The sequence below is a fragment of the Lepidochelys kempii genome, chromosome 1 (assembly GCF_965140265.1).
Source record: "Lepidochelys kempii isolate rLepKem1 chromosome 1, rLepKem1.hap2, whole genome shotgun sequence".
NCBI lineage: Eukaryota > Metazoa > Chordata > Testudines > Cheloniidae > Lepidochelys > Lepidochelys kempii.
In genome coordinates, this window is record NC_133256.1 from 216267141 (window position 1) to 216286562 (window position 19422).

Sequence of the window (19422 nt, forward strand, 5' to 3'; positions counted from 1 at the left end):
TAAGTCACAACTGATGAGAGCTACAGCCATGCATATCTTCCCCCTGCTCCCCAAGACCCTTCCTTGGAACGTTCCACAAGATCTGTCCCTCGTCCCCTAGCCTGCCTGGGCACTCACATAGAAGGAGAAGAGGATTTCTCTGGCTTTGCCTCCCAGATCTATTCGATCAATGCTGTAATCCACCCAGACCACCTGCTTCTGGCCGCAGGGCAGCACCCCTGGCAGCCGCTGGATTTTGAGGTAGCTCTTGGTGGTGCTGTAGTATGGCTTCAGGTGGAGGAAAGCATTCAGGTAATACTGACTGATCCTTGTAGAGTCAGATACCAGATCCGGAAGCCTGAACCTTCCCTGGAAGAGAAATAAAGATAATAATTATGACTGCATTTCTCCAGAGTGCTGTAAATGTTCTGGCCAGAACATGTGTATATACACTGCTCTCTGCTGGATGGAATCAGTACAGCTCAATCAGAAGCTGTAATACTTGTACATCTAAACAGGATTTTCCTAGAGGCCAGTGCTTTAAGAGCAGAAGGGCCCCCGTTCTGTTCTGGGGCCTTCACGCATCTGTTACAATCCCACAGTGCTTTACACCAAGTGGACTGGATTCCAAAAGACATGATTGTATTAGACATGAAAAGGGACCATACGCATCTAAAATGGCATGTATTATCATTACACATTATAATATAGCAGGGGTGGCCAACCTGTGGCTCCGGAGCCGCATGCGGCTCTTCAGAGGTTAATATTCGACTCCTTACCTAGGCACCGATTCCAGGGCTGAAGCTATAGATGCTAACTTTCCAGTGTGCTGGGGGGTGCTCACTGCTCAACCCCCTGCTCTGCTCCAAGCCCTGCCCCCACTCCACCCCTTCCCCCAAGGCCCCTGCCCCTTCCCCTGAGCCTGCCATACCCTCGCTCCTCTCCCCTCCCCGCCATAGCCTCCTGCACAGGTGAAACAGCTGACTGTGGTGGGTGGGGGGGAGGGGGCAGTAGGTGCTGATTGGTGGGGGCTGCCAGCAGGCAGGAGGCACTGGGGAGCAGATGGGGGGCTGCTGATGTATTATTGTGGCTCTGGCTCTTAGGCTCAGGTTGGCCACCCCTGTAATATATAATTGTTATCTATGTAAGGGGACTGTTGCCCCCTTACTAACATTCAGTGGGGGTGTTTTAGTTGCTAGCTCCCAGTACTAAAAAGGGGGAAGGGTCGATGGGGAATCAGGACCCTGAGACTGACAGCCCCCAGGAACAATGGGGAGAGGCCAGTGCTCCAGGTCAGCCTGAATGACAGGGCGGGCAGGCTAATCAGGGAGTCAGGAGGCCAGGGAGGTCCTATCCTCCCTGTGAGCTGGATTTGCCTGGGTCAGACAGAGTTGGGCCAAGCTAAGGAGAAAGCAGGGGCCTGAGCTGAGCTGGGGAACGGAACTGTGCCAGACCCAGAGGGACCAGAAAAGCAGGCCAGAGAGAGCAGACCCTGTCCTGGGAGCAGAGCTGCAGCCCCAAAGCCAGAGGCACAGCACAGACAGAGCAGACTTGCCCTGGGAGCAGAGCTGCAGCAACCGGAGCCAGAGGGGCCAGAAAAGCAGCCCACGAAGCACGTCAGTGCTGGGAGCAGAGTCACAGAAGCAGCCTGCAGAGCAGACCTGTCCTGGGAGCAGAGCTGCAGCAACCAGAGCCAGAGGGGCCAGAAAAGCAGCCCACGAAGCAGGTCAGTGCTGGGAGCAGAGTCACAGAAGCAGCCTGCAGAGCAGACCTGTCCTGGGAGCAGAGCTGCAGCAACCAGAGGCAGAGGGGCCAAAGAAGCAGCCCAGGGAGCTGGAGGCAGCAGCAGTGCAGAGACCGAGTGGTGCTGCTGGGGCTGGAGCAGTCCAGAGCTGGGTGCAGTGAGCAGCTGGGGAGAGTGAGGGGGACCCTGGGCAGCAGGCTCAGCACAGGGAGATGCCTCAGCCAAGGGGCTCTGCAGGCCAGGCTTGGATCGTAACCCCGACAGGGCGGGGGCGACACTGGGAAGAAGGGTCCTACCACTTAGAGCCTGAGAGCGTGTGGCCACCACCAGAGCAAGTGTCCAATCCACTGCATCCCTGCAGCACAGCCAGGGCCTGAGAAGAAGGCCTGGGACTTACAAGAAACAGTCTGTGAACTGCCCTGACTTTCCAGAGACACTGTTTGTGATGTTCCCTGCCACAGAGCGGGTTGATGTGTTTCCTTTCACCTTTCCCATTTTTCCATATTCTTTTTAAAATTAATTGTTGATTAAATAACTTGCATTTGCTTTAACTTGTATGTAATGGTCAGTGGGTCAGAGAAGTGCCCAGTACAGAGTACACCGTACAGAGTACACCTAGCCCCTGTCCTAGGTGACTGCAGCAGGGTTGGGGGTTGAGCCCCCCAGGAATCCTGGGCCCAGCCTTGTTGGGGTTACGAGGACTCTGCCAGACAGGAGAGTGGAAGGGGAGTCCTCAAGGGCAGAGAAGCCACTGGGTAAAGGAAGAGGGAGCGAGGACTCAGATCCTTTCACTAGCCCACTTCACCGGGGTAGTGCAGAAGCCAGGAAAGTTCCCCACAAAAGCGGGACTATTCCCCCGCTTACATCTATAACAAATGTATGTAATTTATAGATACAAAATGGCTTATAGCCTGAAGCCAATCAACTGCCTGGAATTATGAAGAAACCTCCACAGTGGACAGTTAGTGCATAGCTGTCTGTTACTGAGTAGCAGCCGTGTTAGTCTGTATTCGCAAAAAGAAAAGGAGGACTTGTGGCACCTTAGAGACTAACCAATTTATTTGAGCATAAGCTTTCATGAGCTACAGCTCACTTCATCGGATGCATAAAGTGGAAAATACAGTGAGGAGATTTATATACGCACAGACCATGAAAAAATGGGTGTTTATCATACACATTGTAAGGAGAGTGATCACTTAAGATGAGCTATTACCAGCAGGAGGGTGGGGTGGGCGCACTCTCCTGCTGGTAATAGCTCATCTTAAGTGATCACTCTCCTTACAATGTGTATGATAAACACCCATTTTTTCATGGTCTGTGCGTATATAAATCTCCTCACTGTATTTTCCACTTTATGCATCCGATGAAGTGAGCTGTAGCTCATGAAAGCTCATGCTCAAATAAATTGGTTAGTCTCTAAGGTGCCACAAGTACTCCTTTTCTGTCTGTTACTGGATTTCTTGCTTCCACTCAAGTGTGTGATGTTAGCCACTGTCGCAAACAGGATACTGGACTAGATGGTGAATCACAGCACTGATCTGGTTTGGAAAGTCCCCTGTCCTCCATGTATCCACTTAGGCACTTATCAGATGTGTGAGATATGCCAATAAGAAAATTTAGCAGGGAGCAGACTAGCTTATTGGATGTCTAAAAACATGGATATCTATCAACAGACAACTGGCTTCAACAGGAGCCATTAATCCTCACTGCTGGCATTTGTTTATCTGTAGATGGGGGGAGAGACCTAACAAGGCCAGTTTTCAGTGCACAGAGGTAGTTCTTATCTGAGGAAAATTCAGCAGTATCTTTGATTACACTTAGAGCAGGTCCTTAGGCTGGATGTTAGATGACCAGACAGGAATCTTTGAAAAACTGGGCTTTTTATATCCTAGAGTCACTCACCCACTATTGAAATGTAGCTGCCTGTGGGAAGGAGGGAGCCATTCTGCACCAGCAGCACTATACAACATGACCACAGGAGGGGAAGGGAATAAAGTCTCCTCCACTTGAAACAGCAGACTTTAGGATGGCAGAATGTACAGAGTTAAGGGATTCACACCTACCTCAGATAAACTCTGTATTATATGGCAACAGCCCTAGTGATGAGAATTACTCTCAGATCAAGGGCCTGAGAGATACAGAGAAGAGAATCTCTAGGGCCTATACAAAGGGGAATTGTGTGGAGCCTTGCTGGTGCCCGATGTCTTTGTCAGCTCCTGGATGCAGCACTGGAATGCACTGTTCTTAATTTGACTCACCTCCAGAGAGACCTCACTTCTATTCCACGTAGCTGTGTCCAAAGTGAAAGTAGCCACCCCGGTGCTATCGGTGGTGAGATTTTGGTGGGACTGGTTGTTCCCAGCATTAATAACCAAGAAAACGGGCTGCTTCTTCAGTATGGAGCCTTCTCGGTCCAGGGCTTTGATCTGCAGGGAGAAGCAGGGAGAGAATCATGCACACATTCAACCAGCAAAATCTGCTCTTGAGGAGAGACTGACCAGAATGGGGAATCTCTATGAGAGACACTCAGTGGGGCCGAGAAAGCTCAGAGCAGGCTGGCCCCTTCTAAAGAGAGGGGTAGGGCTGAGAACTAGACAGAGGTAATCTCTAGGGAAAATTAAAAATGGGAATTTCTCTGAGACGATGCCACAGGCGCCCGTGTTTTTTTCACCTGCTAGAGGCATTATGTAAAGCACTGTACTTCGGCTGCCCTGGAAGACCACTCAGCAGCTCCACCCCATATTGATTTTACCTTCCCGCTGTAGGGGTACCCCGGGTGGTAGTAATTGTCTGAATCCTCAAAGCTCATTGACCCAGCTTTCTCAGACATAAACGCAACATGGGTAGCGTTTGCCTCCACGCCTATGGGAGAAAGACAAGATGCACAGTGAGCCAATGAACACTCGCAGTGGTTTGCCATACTCTGCCACATCAGGTTACAACAGAAACGTTTTGGGACCACCCCTCCCATCTAGCCATAAAGCAAGGGAGGAAGGCCATGACCCCCCCCCACCCCGACCTGTTTGCGATCCCCATGTTGACAACCTGTGAATGAGCACCATGGCTAAAGACTCCACTCTGATTGGCAGAACAGTCTCCTGCCTGCTGGTGACCAACCCACTTGTTACAAAAGACAGTTTCAGGGTCCATTAGTGGCCAGTGGAACAGTACACAATCCGAACAGCGTATACGTAGTGGGAAATGGCCCAAGCTGTAGTGGACAATGGGGCAGGCCAAGCATGTGCCCACACACACCACAAAAACACTAAGTGTTGGGGTCATTCAGTCCATTTCAGAGATCACTCTGGGTCAACATTTCCTTCTTTCAGCCCCACGAGAGCTATATTATAAGGAAGAGAGAAGCAATAAACACCCTCACTCTCACGCGCACACACACTACTTTGCAGATGCTAGGGTTTACCTGTTCCAGCTTCCACCAAAGTGGCTACCACATTTATACTGTGGCTGTACCGAGAGCTGACAATGCTGAAGAATGCCAAGTCCACGGAGGCTGAGAAACAACCGGTTTTATCAGTCTGGAAAAGAGGCAATGAGAATTGCTGACACTTGCTGACCACATACTCAAGGAACAAGAGGAAAGGAACAGCCACCCTGTGATCTCGTCAGAGATCAGAAGCGAAGCAGTGGCAGGCTCTGTCAGAGCACAGAGGGGAGACATGCAAACACCGCAGGGAGTAGAGAAGCGTATGAGTCATCAGGAGGCACTACTGTCCCCAAGTCAGCAGTACTAAGCTAAATGCTCCAGTGCGGTGCGAGGGATACTGTGCAGAAGTGCCCACTGCTCCTGGTTAGAATTTCTCCCTCTCTACCTCGTTCTTTTGCCCTGCCGTTCCTCTTTCCCTAGAGGCTCCTACATCTCCATTAGATCATTTCCCAGTTCCCTCCTCACCTGGCCTGTGACATTCTGGCAGATGTCTGTGGGCTCTGACTCTGTCCTGTCCATGTACCAGGTATATGCTGTCCGACACAAAGAGACTTGGACTGTACCCTGGACAGGCTTTCCGTAAGTGTACCTGGCAGAGAAGGGGAACAGGGGAAAAAAACCATCTGCCACTGATGTTCTTAGTCCACTTCTGCCTTCTTCCTTTGCACCATGGTGTATGTGCCTGCTATTCCAGTCCTTGGTTCCCCACACAGCTCTGCTGATAATACTCCTATTTCACACACACACACAAAAACACCCCCCCTTCCTACTCCATCCCTGCACTTTAACTGGGCGGGACACTTCATGGTTAATTTTTAAAAAAAAAAGTGTTCTGGGGAAGCTGCAGAATGCATAGACTTCCACATGGAAGAAGAGTTGAGAGCCACTGTAAATGCTTTCACCTTTTCCCTGAAAATCCTTACTACAACTCAGACCCCCTGAGAAACCCAAAGCTAATCCCTTACATCCACTGAGCAAGATGAGCCAATACATTTGCCCGTTAACTGTGCCCTCCCATCGCAAGAGCCCTGTGAAACATACTTGCCACAAACTTTCAGTGGAAAAGATGTATCCGATGTGAAGATCCAAGTTGGCTCAGTCACAACCACTTTGAATTTGGGCAGCACTGGGGAGGGAGAAATTGGATGCAAGAAGTTAAGAAAGGAACATGGTTGGCTCACTGTCACCCAGCTCAGGGAGCAGTGTGTATCTGCGTGTTGTGGGGGTGCAGCATGCCCAGAGACAGAATTCCCCTGGAGAGAAGGGCGGGGGGCGTCTTCTCTAAGGCAAGCGTTCACTTGCAGAGTCAGAATCAGGGTTGGATAGGGAGAGGGCTTCCCCTGGGACTGTCAGAGAGTGGAGTGATACTGCTGCCTCCTGGACTGCATGCTGCGCTCCCCTCCGTACCGTACTCCTCCACGCTGAAGGTGCTGTAGGCCTTCCCACTGTCCACAGTGATGGTGTACGTTCCCAGGGGCGGTTCGGCTGCCAGCTGGAAGGACAACTGCACGATGCCTCGCACTGGTTTCACATTAAGCCACTGGCCAATCCGGTTATTCTCAGGATCCTGATGCCATGGGCAGAAACAGGATTAAAATGGAGCCCGTTTTCCCTGTTTTACTCCCCATGCAGCCCAGCCCTTGGGTGGACAGGGGCTCGGAGTGCTACAGAGGCTGGGCCCAGCACCCCCTGTAGCTTGGTGGTGCTCTGCATGACCATGCAGGAGACCAGGGTTCCAGGCCCGGTCTCTTGCTCTTCAGGGGCCAGCACAGGCTGCGAGCGCTCCAGAGGCTGAACTCTGTGCCCTAGGGGTAGTGCCCTGCACTGCTGGGCGGGAGACCTGGCTCCCATTCCCTGGCTTGGGCTCACGCTCCTGGAGCTGGCAGGGGCTAGACTTGCTGCTGACAGTTGGCTCGGGGCGCCCTAGAGTTCGCACTGTTCTTCGCTGTTGGTGACCTGAGGCTCTCCAAGGGCTGGTAGGGACTGAGGACGGTGCGGAGGCTGGGCTAGACAACCCCAGCAGATTAGCGCTCTGCACTGCAGGGTGGGAGAGGGAGGCCGGATTGTCAGCCCCCAGTTTGGGAATTCCCCCTGGGCAGCAGGAGCCGCTGCTGGAGAAGCCAGGATCCCCCAGGAGCCGTTTCCCTAGAGATTAGCAATCTCTGCCACTGTGCGGGAGACCCGGTTTCTAGTCTGTCGGCACTGGTGGGAAGATTGGAATAGAGAGGGGGGTCCAGTCTGGCACCCCCTGCAGGTTGCTACTGTGTATTGCCGCACAGAAAACCACAGTTCCAATGGTTGCTTCTCACAGCCGAGAGCTGCAGGAACAGGGCCAGCTGCCCTCCAGGGGTGGGTGCTTACGGCTGCCATGCAGGAGACCTGAGTGAGTCACAGTCTTGCTTGTGTGTGAGTGTGAAGGGAAAGGAATGGAAAACAGAGGCATCTCAGTATGCATATGGGGGCCACTGACCTTCAGCTCCACCAGCAGATACTGAAAGAGAAAACCAGAGAGAATTTCCATTAGCGATCTCTGTACTATTGCAGGGAACAGAACCTGCTGCATGGGCTGGGCCCTCCTCCACCCTGAGAGCTGAGGCCAGATCCAGCCCTACTCTTAACTCCATCAGATTGTGCCCAGGGGCCTGGGCATTCACAGCAGGAGCATCCGAGTTCTAGCCCTGCTGTTGCCATGAACTTCTGAGTTACCACAGTGTGCAACGGTGTTATAGTAACAATAGGACCCTCCAAGCATAGGCACTAACTATGTGGGTGCTCCGGGGTGGAGCACCCATGGGAAAAAAAACAACAGTGGGTGCTCAGCACCCACCGGCAGCCCCCCGATCAGCTCCTCCCTGCTGGTGGCCCTGCCAATCAGTGCCTCCCCCACCCCTCCCCCCAGCACCTCTCTCACGCCACTGATCAGCTGTTCAGCGGCATGCAGGAGGCACTGGGGCCGGGGAGGAGAAAAGAGCAAGGGCGGGACACGCTCAGTGGAGGGGTGGAACAGGGCAGGAAGAGGCAGGGCTGGGGTGGGAAGAAGCCTGGGGCAGTGTGGGGTGCTGGCACATTAGAAAGCGAGTGGCTGTGCCTCCCAGCAATGTAAGCTCAGATCAACCCTTCTTGTTCCTTACAAGGCTTGAAAATATGCAGCTAATGATCCCCACCCACTTTTCAAAACTTCCAAAGTTGCCTCAACACCTCCCACAGCAGAGGCTGCAGGTGGAAGAGTCCCATTTGGCAGCAGCAGAGGAGCCTCGTGTGCCTTCCTCAGCTTGGTTGGGCGCTTTTCTCTGTTTTAGTTTAATGCTAATAGCTCTTTAACAATTTCCTAGGCAGCTTCAGGGAAAGTGGTTGGGTCACAGCTCAGAGCAGCTTCCCCTGTTCCCCCTCTGTGGTCCAGCAAGGGCACCTACCCTAGGCTTCCGGCTCCCTGGCTGTCACCTCTCTTGGGTGGAGACACTTCTTTCTCTCTTGCTCCTGACCAGGTTGTTTCCAGGATGAACAGTTCCCTTCCTACACTGTGATATCTCCAGCAAAATCAGACTGCCTAACCAGGCCTGTTTTACCTTCTCTTTAGAGCAGAGGTGGGCAAACTATGGCCTGCGGGACCGTCCTGCCCGGCCCCTGAGCTCCCGGCCGGGGAGGCTAGTCCCCAGCCCTCCCCTGCTGTTCCCCCTCCTCCACAGCCTCAGCGTGCTGTGCCACCGGTGCTCAGGCCTGCTGCTCCTGCTGGGCAGTGCGGTGACGTGGCTGGCTCAGGCGTGGTAAGGGGGCAGGGAGTGGGAGGTCCCAGGGGGGCAGTCAGGGGACAGGGAGCAAGGGGAAGTTGGATGGGGCACGGGTTCTGTGGAGGGCGGTCAGGGAACGGGGGGCCTGGATAGGGAGCGGGGGTGTGGATAGGGGTGTTGGAGAAGTCAGGGGACAGAGAGAAGGGGCGGGGTTCCGGGGGGGGCAATTAGGGGTGGGGCTCCGGGAGGGGGCGGTCAGGGGATAAGGAGCAGGGGGGGTTGGATGCGTCGGGAATTCTGAGGGGGGCAGTCAGGGGGCGGGAAGTGGGAGGGGGCAGATAGGGGGTGGGGGTCAGGCTGTTTGGGGGAGCACAGCCTTCCGTACCTGGCCCTCCATATAGTTTTGCAACCCCGATGTGGCCCTCAGGCCAAAGAGTTTGCCCACCCCTGCTTTAGGGTGTAATTACTACAGTTAATCTACTACACAGTTTTTGCTAAGCAAGCACATTTTATACTGAATGCATTACAGAGAAAACATATTGAAAACCACGGAAAACCCTACCTGCATGTTAATAAACTAACCAGAGTTCACCCCCAACTCCAACAAGGGCTCTGGCAGGAGACCAGTAGCTTTTCCTGTCGTTTCAAGTTCCTAACACCCTTTGCTCAGCACAAGAACCCAGTCCTATGGGGGAGTTAGGGGACAAGAGCTGAGGAAGCATTGCTCTAATGCCCCTACTCTACTTGTGCTACAATGATGACATCTTCATCATCTGGATCCATGGGAAGGAGGCCTTTGAGGAATTCCACCAGGATTTCAACGATTTCCACCCCACTACCAATCTCAGCATGGACCAGTCCACACAAGAGATCCACTTCCTGGACACTACAGTGCAAATAAGCGATGGTCACATAACCACCACCCTATACTGGAAACTTACTGATTGCTATACTTACCTACATGCCTCCAGCTTTTATCCAGACCACATCACATGATCCATTGGCTACAGCCAAGCTCTAAGATACAACCGCATTTTCTCCAATCTCTCAGATGGAGGCAAACACCTACAGAATCTCTATCAAGCATTCTTAAAACTACAATACCCACCTGGTGAAGTGAAGAAACAGATTGACAGAGCCAGAAGGGTACCCAAAAGTCACCTACTGCAGGACAGGCCCAACAAAGAAAGTAACAGACCACCACTAGCTGTCACCTACAGCCCCCAACTAAAACCTCTCCAGTGCATCATCAAGGATCTACAACCTATCCTGAAGGACGATCCCTCACTCTCACAGACCTTGGGAGACAGGCCAGTCCTCGCTTACAGACAGCCCCCCAACCTGAAGCAAATACTCACCAGCAACCACACACCACACAACAGAAACACTAACCCAGGAACCAAACCCTGCAACAAACCCCGTTGCCAACTCTGTCCACATATCTATTCAAGGGACACCATCATAGGACCTAACCACATCAGCCACACCATCAGGGGATCATTCACCTGCACATTTACCAATGCGATATATGAGCTCATGTGCCAGCAATGGTCCTCTGCCACGTACACTGGCCAAACCGGACAGTCTCTACGCAAAAGAATAAATGGACACAAATCTGACATCAAGAATTATAACATTTAAAACCAGTAGGAGAACACTTCAATCTCCCTGGACACTCAATAACAGACTTAAAAGTGGCAGTTCTTCAAAAAACTTCAAAAACAGACTCCAACGAGAAACTGCGGAACAGGAATTAATTTGCAAACTGGACACCATCAAATTAGGCCTGAATAAAGACTGGAAGTGGATGGGTCACTACAAAATCTAATTTTCCCCTGCTGATACTCACACCTTCTTGTTAACTGTTTGAAATGGGCCACCTTGATTACATTGGCCTCATTAGCATTACAAAAGTGATTTCTACCCCTTCTTGTCAACTGTTGAGAATAACCCACTTCCACCTTAATTGAATTGGCTCACTAGCACCGACTCCCCACTTGGTAAGGCAACTCCCATCTTTTCATATGCTGTGTATTTATACCTCTCTACTGTATGTCCCACTCCATGCATCTGATGAAGTGGGTTTTAGCCCACGAAAGCTTATGCCCAAATAAATTTGTTAGTCTCTAAGGTGCCACAAGGACTCCTCGTTGTTTTTGCTGATACAGACTAACACAGCTACCACTCTGAAACAGGAAGGGAGTTTGCAGAAGGGAGCTGGGATTTCCCCTTTGGTTAAATTCAAACTCTTGCAGCTGCTGAGAGATCCCAGATTGGTACTCTGGAGGTATAAAGCCCTCTGCCCCCAGGTCAGAAGCAAAGAAAGGCTCTCCCCACGCGCTACCTTCTATCTCTATCTCTCCTCTTCCCCTGCCACATTTCTCACCTTGTCATTCAGTGGGATGAAATTGCTGTTCAGAGTGACAATTCGAAACCTCACTGCAATGGGAAAAAAGAAATAAAATGCCTTTAGACTAACCTTCATGTGACAATCTAAGCCTATTTCCACAATCCCAGCAGTATACACAGGTTCGAGGCATCATTTCAGCATGTTCCCTGAAGCCACATAGTTTCTGAGGCATTAAGTATTTGAGGGCTTGACAGGCTTTGAAGAAAGGATGGGGGGCGGGAATATGTAGCAAGGAGAAAAAGAACTCAGGAGGTATTTTGGGGAAGTGCGGTGTGGAGGTGGGTCTAGCACTGGTTCTCAACCAGGGTCTATGACCAGGTTCCAGTGAGTCCACCAAGGACCAAGCTTCAGCCTCAGGTGTCAGGGCTCAGGGTCAAGCTCCAACTTCACGCGATGGGGCTCGAGGAGGGAGTGCCACCTCCACCCCCCTGACTCACCTCAGTGGGCCACTCAGCCTGTCTGGATGGGGGGTGCAACCCAAAATTGCAGCATCACTGCAGAAGAGAGATCTCCCCCTGCCATCAGAAGGGGTTGCCTCACAACCACTGACTCCATGAGTAGGCAGCAGCTAGCCAAGGAGGCACACCACTCCTCTGCCCTGCTACATCAGCACTGCAGGGAGCACAGCCAATGGAAGGCAGAAATCGGGGGGTGACCCTCTGGGCTCCCCCCACATCACCTCTGGTTGGGGGTCTGCAGGTTTGTCTATTTAAGTTTAGGAGTCCCTGGGTTTAAAAAAAAAAAAAAAAAAAGTTGAGAACCACTGGTCTGGTGTTTCCACTTCATCTGCTTTACATGGTTCTGAAGAGATGAAGCTGAAAGGCAACAAGTGTTTTCTGCGTGAAATGGGACAAGTTTATTTTGGCTGTGTGGGTGGAACCTGTGAAACCTTTTAAGAAAAATAATCTGTTTGTCAGGGGTTGTGAAATGCGAGAGAAAAAAACCCTCTCCTTAAACAGGCCGTATCTCTGCCGATAACTGCTCAGCTTCTCAGGAAGCTCCCTGGAAAGGGAGAATGCTAGACTAGTTGCACACACCAGCAGATACATTGGCACTGGCTTACTCACACCAACATCTGTGAACGAACCCCTCTCCAGACATGTGTACACTTGCAAATTCACATATGCACACTGGTGCAGAAACACACACAGCCCTTCGGCTACCATGCACTCGCACACTTGCAGAGCTCTGCACAAGCCAACCTCTCGGCATGAATAGATCTGCAGACATGTACTCACCTGAGGATAAACACGGCTTATGTACCAGCTTGTAGCCAAATACCTCGCCATATGCACCTGAAGTGTACACATATACATCTGCAAACTCTCATGCACCAAAAACCACTTGCCTATGCACACGCACCGGCGAATATGAGTGCAAACAAACACATGCAAACACAACACAACAGTCTCATCTGCAAGTTGTGCTCATTTTCACTAATGCAAAGAAAAAACACTCACAACTGCACCTCTCTAGGAATATATGCACACACCCAATGACACATCTGCATGCATACACAGAGAAAGGAAATCCCTCAGGGCAGATCCCTTCTTACCCAATTGTCCAGGCATATAGATGGGCTTGTCAGTCTGCACAAAAGTGCTGTTGCTGGCCCTCTCGATCAGGACTTGTTTCTTCTCAACTATCTTGCTCCTGCTCCCACATCCAGACAGCTGAATGGTAGCAACTTCCTCAGTGCCCCCTGAAGGAGGTGGGACCTGGGGTACACAGGAAACAACGTTAGGAGAGTTAGGCACAATCCTTGGAGGAGGAAATTAATGATCACATTGCCCACTAGTGAGTAATCCACAGAGGAGATAAGGAACCTACTTCTGCGGCCAGCTGAGGGACTTCTCCTTTAGCTGAAGAGGTCTGTATTCTTGGAGCCCCTTCAACTCCAAGAACACACACAAGAGTGTGACTTATATGGTAGTTGTGGCTGCTAGGTACTGCAAATGGATTTGTTACTGTGGAAGGGTCAAGAAGCTGGTGAAAGTGGGCTCCAGCGCTCTCCCCCCAAGTTATTGCTGGGCGAAGAGTATTTATCAAATCAAAGATGTGCTGAGTTAGGGCTTCACCAGTGCCATTAGCTGCACAGAATTGGCCTTGGTCATCGTTCAATGGACAGGACAATTACCAGCCTGTGGCTCCTTCACCAAGCATCAAAATGAACACACACCTAGAGCAGTACCAAATACTAGGGCACGTGCTGGGAGCCACCAGGCATGAGGTGGGAAGAGGAGGAAAACACAGAGAGAATCTATGGGCACTAATAATCAACACAATACCTACTTCATTACATGACCCAGGCAGCCCAGCTCCACCCTGCCAATGACATCAACATCACGTGCTGCCTTCCTCCCAGAAACCATTACACTTCAATTACTGTGTGTTAATGAGTGGGGGGGATAAGAGATGGAGAGTAACAGCTCGCTTTTCAGTGATTGGCATAGCACAGAGCACAGTCTTGCACTACTGCAAACCAATACCATTTCTCTCTCTCTCTCTCTCATTGTATTCATGTGTGTGTGGGGGGGAGGGGGTGTTAAAACAGAGCTGGCTCAATGGGTACGTGACCACGAGCCCATTGCCCAGCTTCCTTATTTATCATGTACCACCACCCAGAGTTTGTTTATAATAAAACACTTTGCAGAACATGTGAATTGCAGTGGGAAGCGTCTAAGGGCTGTGACGTGTGTTGACATTGGCACAACACAGCTTGAGGCAGGAAGCGCTTCTTGCTACTGTGCCACAAAAACCTTTCCCAGGGGCCTTATTATTACTGGACTTGCTCATTAACCACACCTGTTAGTGCACGTGTGTGCACAGCCTGTCAGTGCACTACTCTGTGCCACTAGTGAGGATCCTGGTTTCAGGCTTCTAGGACTGAATTCTGGGGCCTGTCTTTGGGCAAAAGGAGAACATATACACACGCATAAGAAAATAATATGTTTTCATTTGCCTTTCTCACTGCCCCGCATACATGAAGTGGGTGTATATCAAGTGGGGTCCACTGGGATCAGTCCTGGGTCCGGTTCTCCTCAATATCTTCATTAATGATTTAGCTAATGGCATAGAGAGTACACTTATAGAGTTTGTGGACTATACCAATCCGGGAGGGGGTTGCAAGCGCTTTGGAGGATAGGATTAAAATTCAAAATGATCTGGACACATTGGAGAAATGGTCTGAAGTACTCCACTTAAGAAGGAACAATCAGTTGCAGACATCCGAAATGGGAAATGACTGCTTAGGAAGGAGTACTGCAGAAAGGGATCTGGTGGCCACACCGGATCACAAGCTAAATATGAGTCAACAGTAACACTGTTGCAAAAAAAAAAAAAAAAAAAAAAGCAAACATCATTCTGGGATGTATTAGCAGGAGTGTTATGAGCAAGACATGAGAAGTAATTCTTCCGCTCTACTCTGCTCTTCTTATTAGGCCTCAACTGGAGTGGCACGGGACACAATACATTTCAGGAAAAATGTGGACAAATTGGAGGAAGTCCCAAGAAGAGCAACAAAAATGATTAAACGTCTAGAAAGCATGACCTATGAGAGAAGATTGAAAATATTGGGTTTGTTCAGTGTGGAGAAAGAAGACTGAGGGGGACATGATAACAGTTTACAAGTACATAAAAGGTTATAACAAGGAGGAAGGAGAAACATTGTCCTCGTTAACCTCTGAGGATAAGACAAGAGGCAATGGACTTAAATTGCATAAAGGGTGGTTTAGGTTGGACATTAGGAAAAACTTCTTAACTGTCAGGGTGGTTAAGCACTGGAACAAATTGCCAAAGGAGATTGTGGAATCTCCGTCACTGGAGATTTTTAAGAGCAGGTTAGACAAACACCTGTCAGGGATGGTCTAGAGAATGCTTGGTCCTACCATGAGTGCAGGGGACTGGACTAGATGACCCCTCGAGTTCTCTTCAAGTCCTATGATTCTATACTTGTTACGTAAATTAAATTACCAACAAGACATGGTGTTTTCAGGATCCCTTATACCATTTTGCAGCCTAACAAACAGCTGCATACTTATGGTGGGCTTTTCAAGTTGCCACATAGCTGTGATCCAGAATCTCAGCCTTCCTTAAAAACATTAAGCCTCCAGCCCTCATGGTTGTGAAGAACACCTTCCAAACACGAACAGAGTTGCAAACAACCTTCTCATTTACCCAGCATCCCACTGCTTTTCCTCCCTCTCCTCCCTGCTTCCCCGTCACTGCAATGGAGTAAGTGAAGAATGACCAGAATTTACCTGCCTGCTCCTTTTTCTCTGGCTCCTACTCCCTCCCAGCAAACTAGACAAAGGCTCAACAGAGATGGCTTGGAGGTCTCAGCATAGGTGACATGAATGTACCCCTGTATTCACACCCTACACACTATTGTAATAATCTTTGTATAAAGTATGCCTTGTAAAGTATTGTTTAAAACCCCAAATTACTGATCAGTATTGTCCTGATAAAATATGCGTGGCAATATTGTATATTAACGCCATACAGTGGAATCTTATAACTTATTAACACATGTTCCAAACTGTGGCTGGCAAACAACTATGTCTCAGACAAAGGAATGTGTGCTCTCCTTAATTTGCATTTAAGCAGTAAACAGAGTCAAGCAGGAAGGGACACAAAGGAAGCTCTAACAGGTGAAAGAAAAAAGCAGGGAACATCCTTCCCCCATAGACTTTTTGTCTCCTGGTAACCAGCTGGAAATGTTTTTCAAGAAAGAAACTGAAATTACAAAAAGGAGGGACAACACCCCAAGGCACCCCCATCTCTTTCCATTGCTTCATTGCACCTGAAGCGATAAACAACATAGCTGTTGGACTAGGGGGAGTGGTCCTGACCTCACAAGTTTGGTCAGTAAGACTGCTGAAAGCATGTGATGAAAAAACTTTGCTTTGATTTTAACGTAATTTGTTAAGTTAGGCACCTGTTGCATTTTATCTTTCTTGTAACCATTTCTGACTTTTATGCCTCACAACTTGTACTCACTTAAAATCTCTCTCTATGTAATTAATTAACTTGTTTTATCTACTCCAGAATGTTTAAATTGAAGTGTTTTGGAAACTCCAGTTGGAGTGGCAAGTTGTGTGCATATTATTCCTTTTAAAGAAATAACAGACCTAATATAGCTTGTATAGTCCAGGAGAGAGCTGGGCAGTACACGACATACATTTCTGGGGGGAAACCTAAGACTGGGGGTGTGTTAGGGTTACCCTGCAGGGTCACCCCTTCCTGGGGATCTACAAGGCTGGTGAGAGCCAAAGTGTAACCCAAGTGTGGCTGGCAGGCTGCATACACACAGACACTCAGGGTGCAGCTTGTATGATGGAAGGCTCTTTCTGAGTGACTCAGGTGGGAGCTACTGCTGCAAAGTATTGCAAAGCACCCAAGGTTGCAGAGGGCAGGGTTACGGAGCTGCACAGAAGTCTGGATTGTACTCTGATACGTCACAACAGGTATTTGAATACCAAGGCATGCCCTTCTATACCAGTCACACCAGTAAACATCTTCACACAGGTGCTTTAGCCAAGCCAAGCAGTGAGGAAGCTCCACAAGCACACCCGCATCCAACCCCCATGATTTGAAAGTCCCGCAGACACTTACAGGGAAGCTGAAGCATTTGAGCTGTCTCCTCTCCCAGATGAACCCATCCACCAGCTTGTAGGTCTTGATCTTTGTCTCCAGGCTGATAGTGAGCAGCATGGAGCTCTTCATGTTACTCAAGTCCATGCAGACCTTCTCCATGGAGGGATAGCTCAGCCGTGCTGGCACCACAACCACGTAATTCCTTGAGCAGGGAGAGAGAAAGAACCAGAGGGAAGGATTTAACCGTGTGTGTTTCTTTTAAAACGTTCCTAGGGAATCAAGTTCTCTGACTGGCTGATAAACTGCACCAACCTAGCTGGCTGCTTGTGAACTTAAAGTTGCTTTATGCAGAAGCTTCCTTCCCTGGCAGGGGAGACAGGCTGAGTTTCTCTCCCCCACCATGCTCCCTCAGTTTTACAGGTGTCACCCCTTCCTGGGGATCTACAGGAGGTGGTGAGGTGCACCACAGCAAACACCTTCTGGCAGCCTCCACAGGGAGACACACCCATCCCTTATTGGGGGAGGCTTGGAAAATCTCTACTATCTCTAAAGGGGCGGGGGGGGTTTGAGGCTGCCTTTATGAGTCTTGGCTTTCCAATCAAAGCAGCCCTTTACCAGATTCTGTTTCCCTCTGTGACATCACAATAGTCTCCCTGACTACTGGTGGTAATGTTGCACTGCATGACAACATGCCTTATAGGGCTGCTGTACCTTGGTCAGCTATCTCTGTGCAACCATCTTCCATTATCACAGTCCTTCTTAGTGAAGAAACACGAGGACTGGACAGAGGGAGCGATATGGGAAACCAAACATGAGGAAAACGATCTCCAGCTGGGACTCACTCCCACCCCCTGCAATTCTTTGCCTAAGAAATTACTGGTCCTTTGTGACTCCCTAACTATCTCCCTAGCAACAGCCAGTGGTATCACAGAGGATATCATCATCTCTTAAAGAGACAGATGGGGAGCGAGAGGGGATGGTGTCAATATGAAAATTTCACCTCCACTTTGGAGGTGTAAAGAACAAGGGAAGGGAGAGAAATGCCAGGAATCAAGGAGAAAGAGACCCCAGACCTGGTCTTATAACTCAACTGATTTCATCAGGGAGTCTCCACCCAGCACTGACACCAGACTTCTGACAGCTTTCTCTGTCCCCCACATGCTGAACCATAAAAAAAGCTCCAGCTTCTGCTTTCTCCTGCCTTGTCCGATCTTACTCCACTTAGGGGTCTTGGAAAACCTGCCTTGATTTCCCCACTCCCTACGGACTCCCTCACAGCATTCACAGCTGCTCATGTGCACCCCCAGCCACTGGTCCCTTCCTCCAACAAGCTGTCCCTCCTCCATCTACCTGTTCCCTCTCTCCAACCAAGTACAATTCCTGGTCCCTCATACCTAACCATGTGCCTGCTTCCCTGACTGTCAATTAATATTCCCTCTTTCCCATCTGCCAACCATTATCATCACACCCACCCCTAACCATCACCCTCAAATATTTGTCCCAACCTCCTTGCTCCCACTTCTCATCCCCTCCCCAACAGTCTGCCCCCTCAATCCAGCCTGGGCATTTGTAATGCCTCTAGCCACCAAAGTGCTCTCCACTCCCCCCAACAGCAACTTGCTTCTCCCTCCCAGCCCCTTGCCCTCTTCCTCCTCCTCCTCTCCACAGTCAAAGAGCTGGAGCCAGTCCCTAACCCCACAGTGACTTACGGGACAGGGTCATCCGTGACAGCAGATTGGAGGAGTCGGGCCAGGGTGCTGAAGAGAAGGAGCCACATCTCTGTGGGGACCTGCCACAAGCGCCGCCCCAAAGTGAGCTACCTGGAAGCCTCTGAGCTAGGATTCAAGTTGGGGAGCAGGAAGAGAGAGAGAGAGAGGAGCAGAAACTAAGCTGCTTTCTCTCTGGCTCTCAGTTTCTGTGGTGCCGGTCTTATATCCTCATTCTGTCAGGGGTGTGACTCTAAAGATTACTCCTTGCCCAGTCACCTATGGGAGACAATCCACAAATCAAGGACTGTAGGAGGGAGGGTGCAGAGTTCAGATTTAACCCATGAAGGGAACTTACTCTGGAATGGAGATGAACAAGTTCTGGAAAGCTGGAAAAGCCACTTAAACTCAGGCCCTTTCTCTCTGAATTTGCCAGGACCAAAGAATATATACATTATGTGTGTAAGTACAGTATGTGTAGTGTGTGTGAGAGAGTGAAAGAGAGCTTATATGTACATAGAGCAACACTGGCTGCAGAGAACTAGCTAAGGTCCCACTCCTAATCAACATACAGAAAAGAATACGCAACTTTGTCAATGCAGCAAACACTCCCTGCACTAGGGGATTAAAAATTAAATGCAAATGAAAACATGAGCCACCCAATATAACATCACTCCCAGATTATAATTTCCTAACCAGTGATGCAAACAACCTCACCTCAAACCAAACAATGCTGAAGGTACTTAACCAACACCTAAAGCACCAATATATGAATCACCTGAAAGAACAAATTAAGAACAGTTAAAAAGCCAGAT

At 49.9% G+C, this 19422-nt stretch overlaps 1 protein-coding gene across 1 annotated transcript in view; it reads right to left on the reverse strand.

The window, feature by feature from the left end:
• Positions 1 to 18679, reverse strand: part of A2ML1 (alpha-2-macroglobulin like 1) — a 38123-nt gene extending 19444 nt beyond the window's left edge. Inside the window, exons 1-12 of the mRNA XM_073313270.1 lie at positions 18611 to 18679; positions 16920 to 17103; positions 12862 to 13024; positions 11283 to 11335; positions 7639 to 7659; positions 6576 to 6735; positions 6210 to 6294; positions 5634 to 5757; positions 5145 to 5259; positions 4476 to 4585; positions 3982 to 4149; positions 118 to 348 (exon numbers count right to left, since the gene is read on the reverse strand). Coding sequence (XP_073169371.1) covers positions 118 to 348; positions 3982 to 4149; positions 4476 to 4585; positions 5145 to 5259; positions 5634 to 5757; positions 6210 to 6294; positions 6576 to 6735; positions 7639 to 7659; positions 11283 to 11335; positions 12862 to 13024; positions 16920 to 17103; positions 18611 to 18678 — 1482 coding nt within the window. The 5' untranslated portion in view covers position 18679. The remainder of the gene's footprint in view (positions 1 to 117; positions 349 to 3981; positions 4150 to 4475; positions 4586 to 5144; positions 5260 to 5633; positions 5758 to 6209; positions 6295 to 6575; positions 6736 to 7638; positions 7660 to 11282; positions 11336 to 12861; positions 13025 to 16919; positions 17104 to 18610) is intronic.
• Between the last annotated feature and the right edge of the window lie 743 nt (positions 18680 to 19422).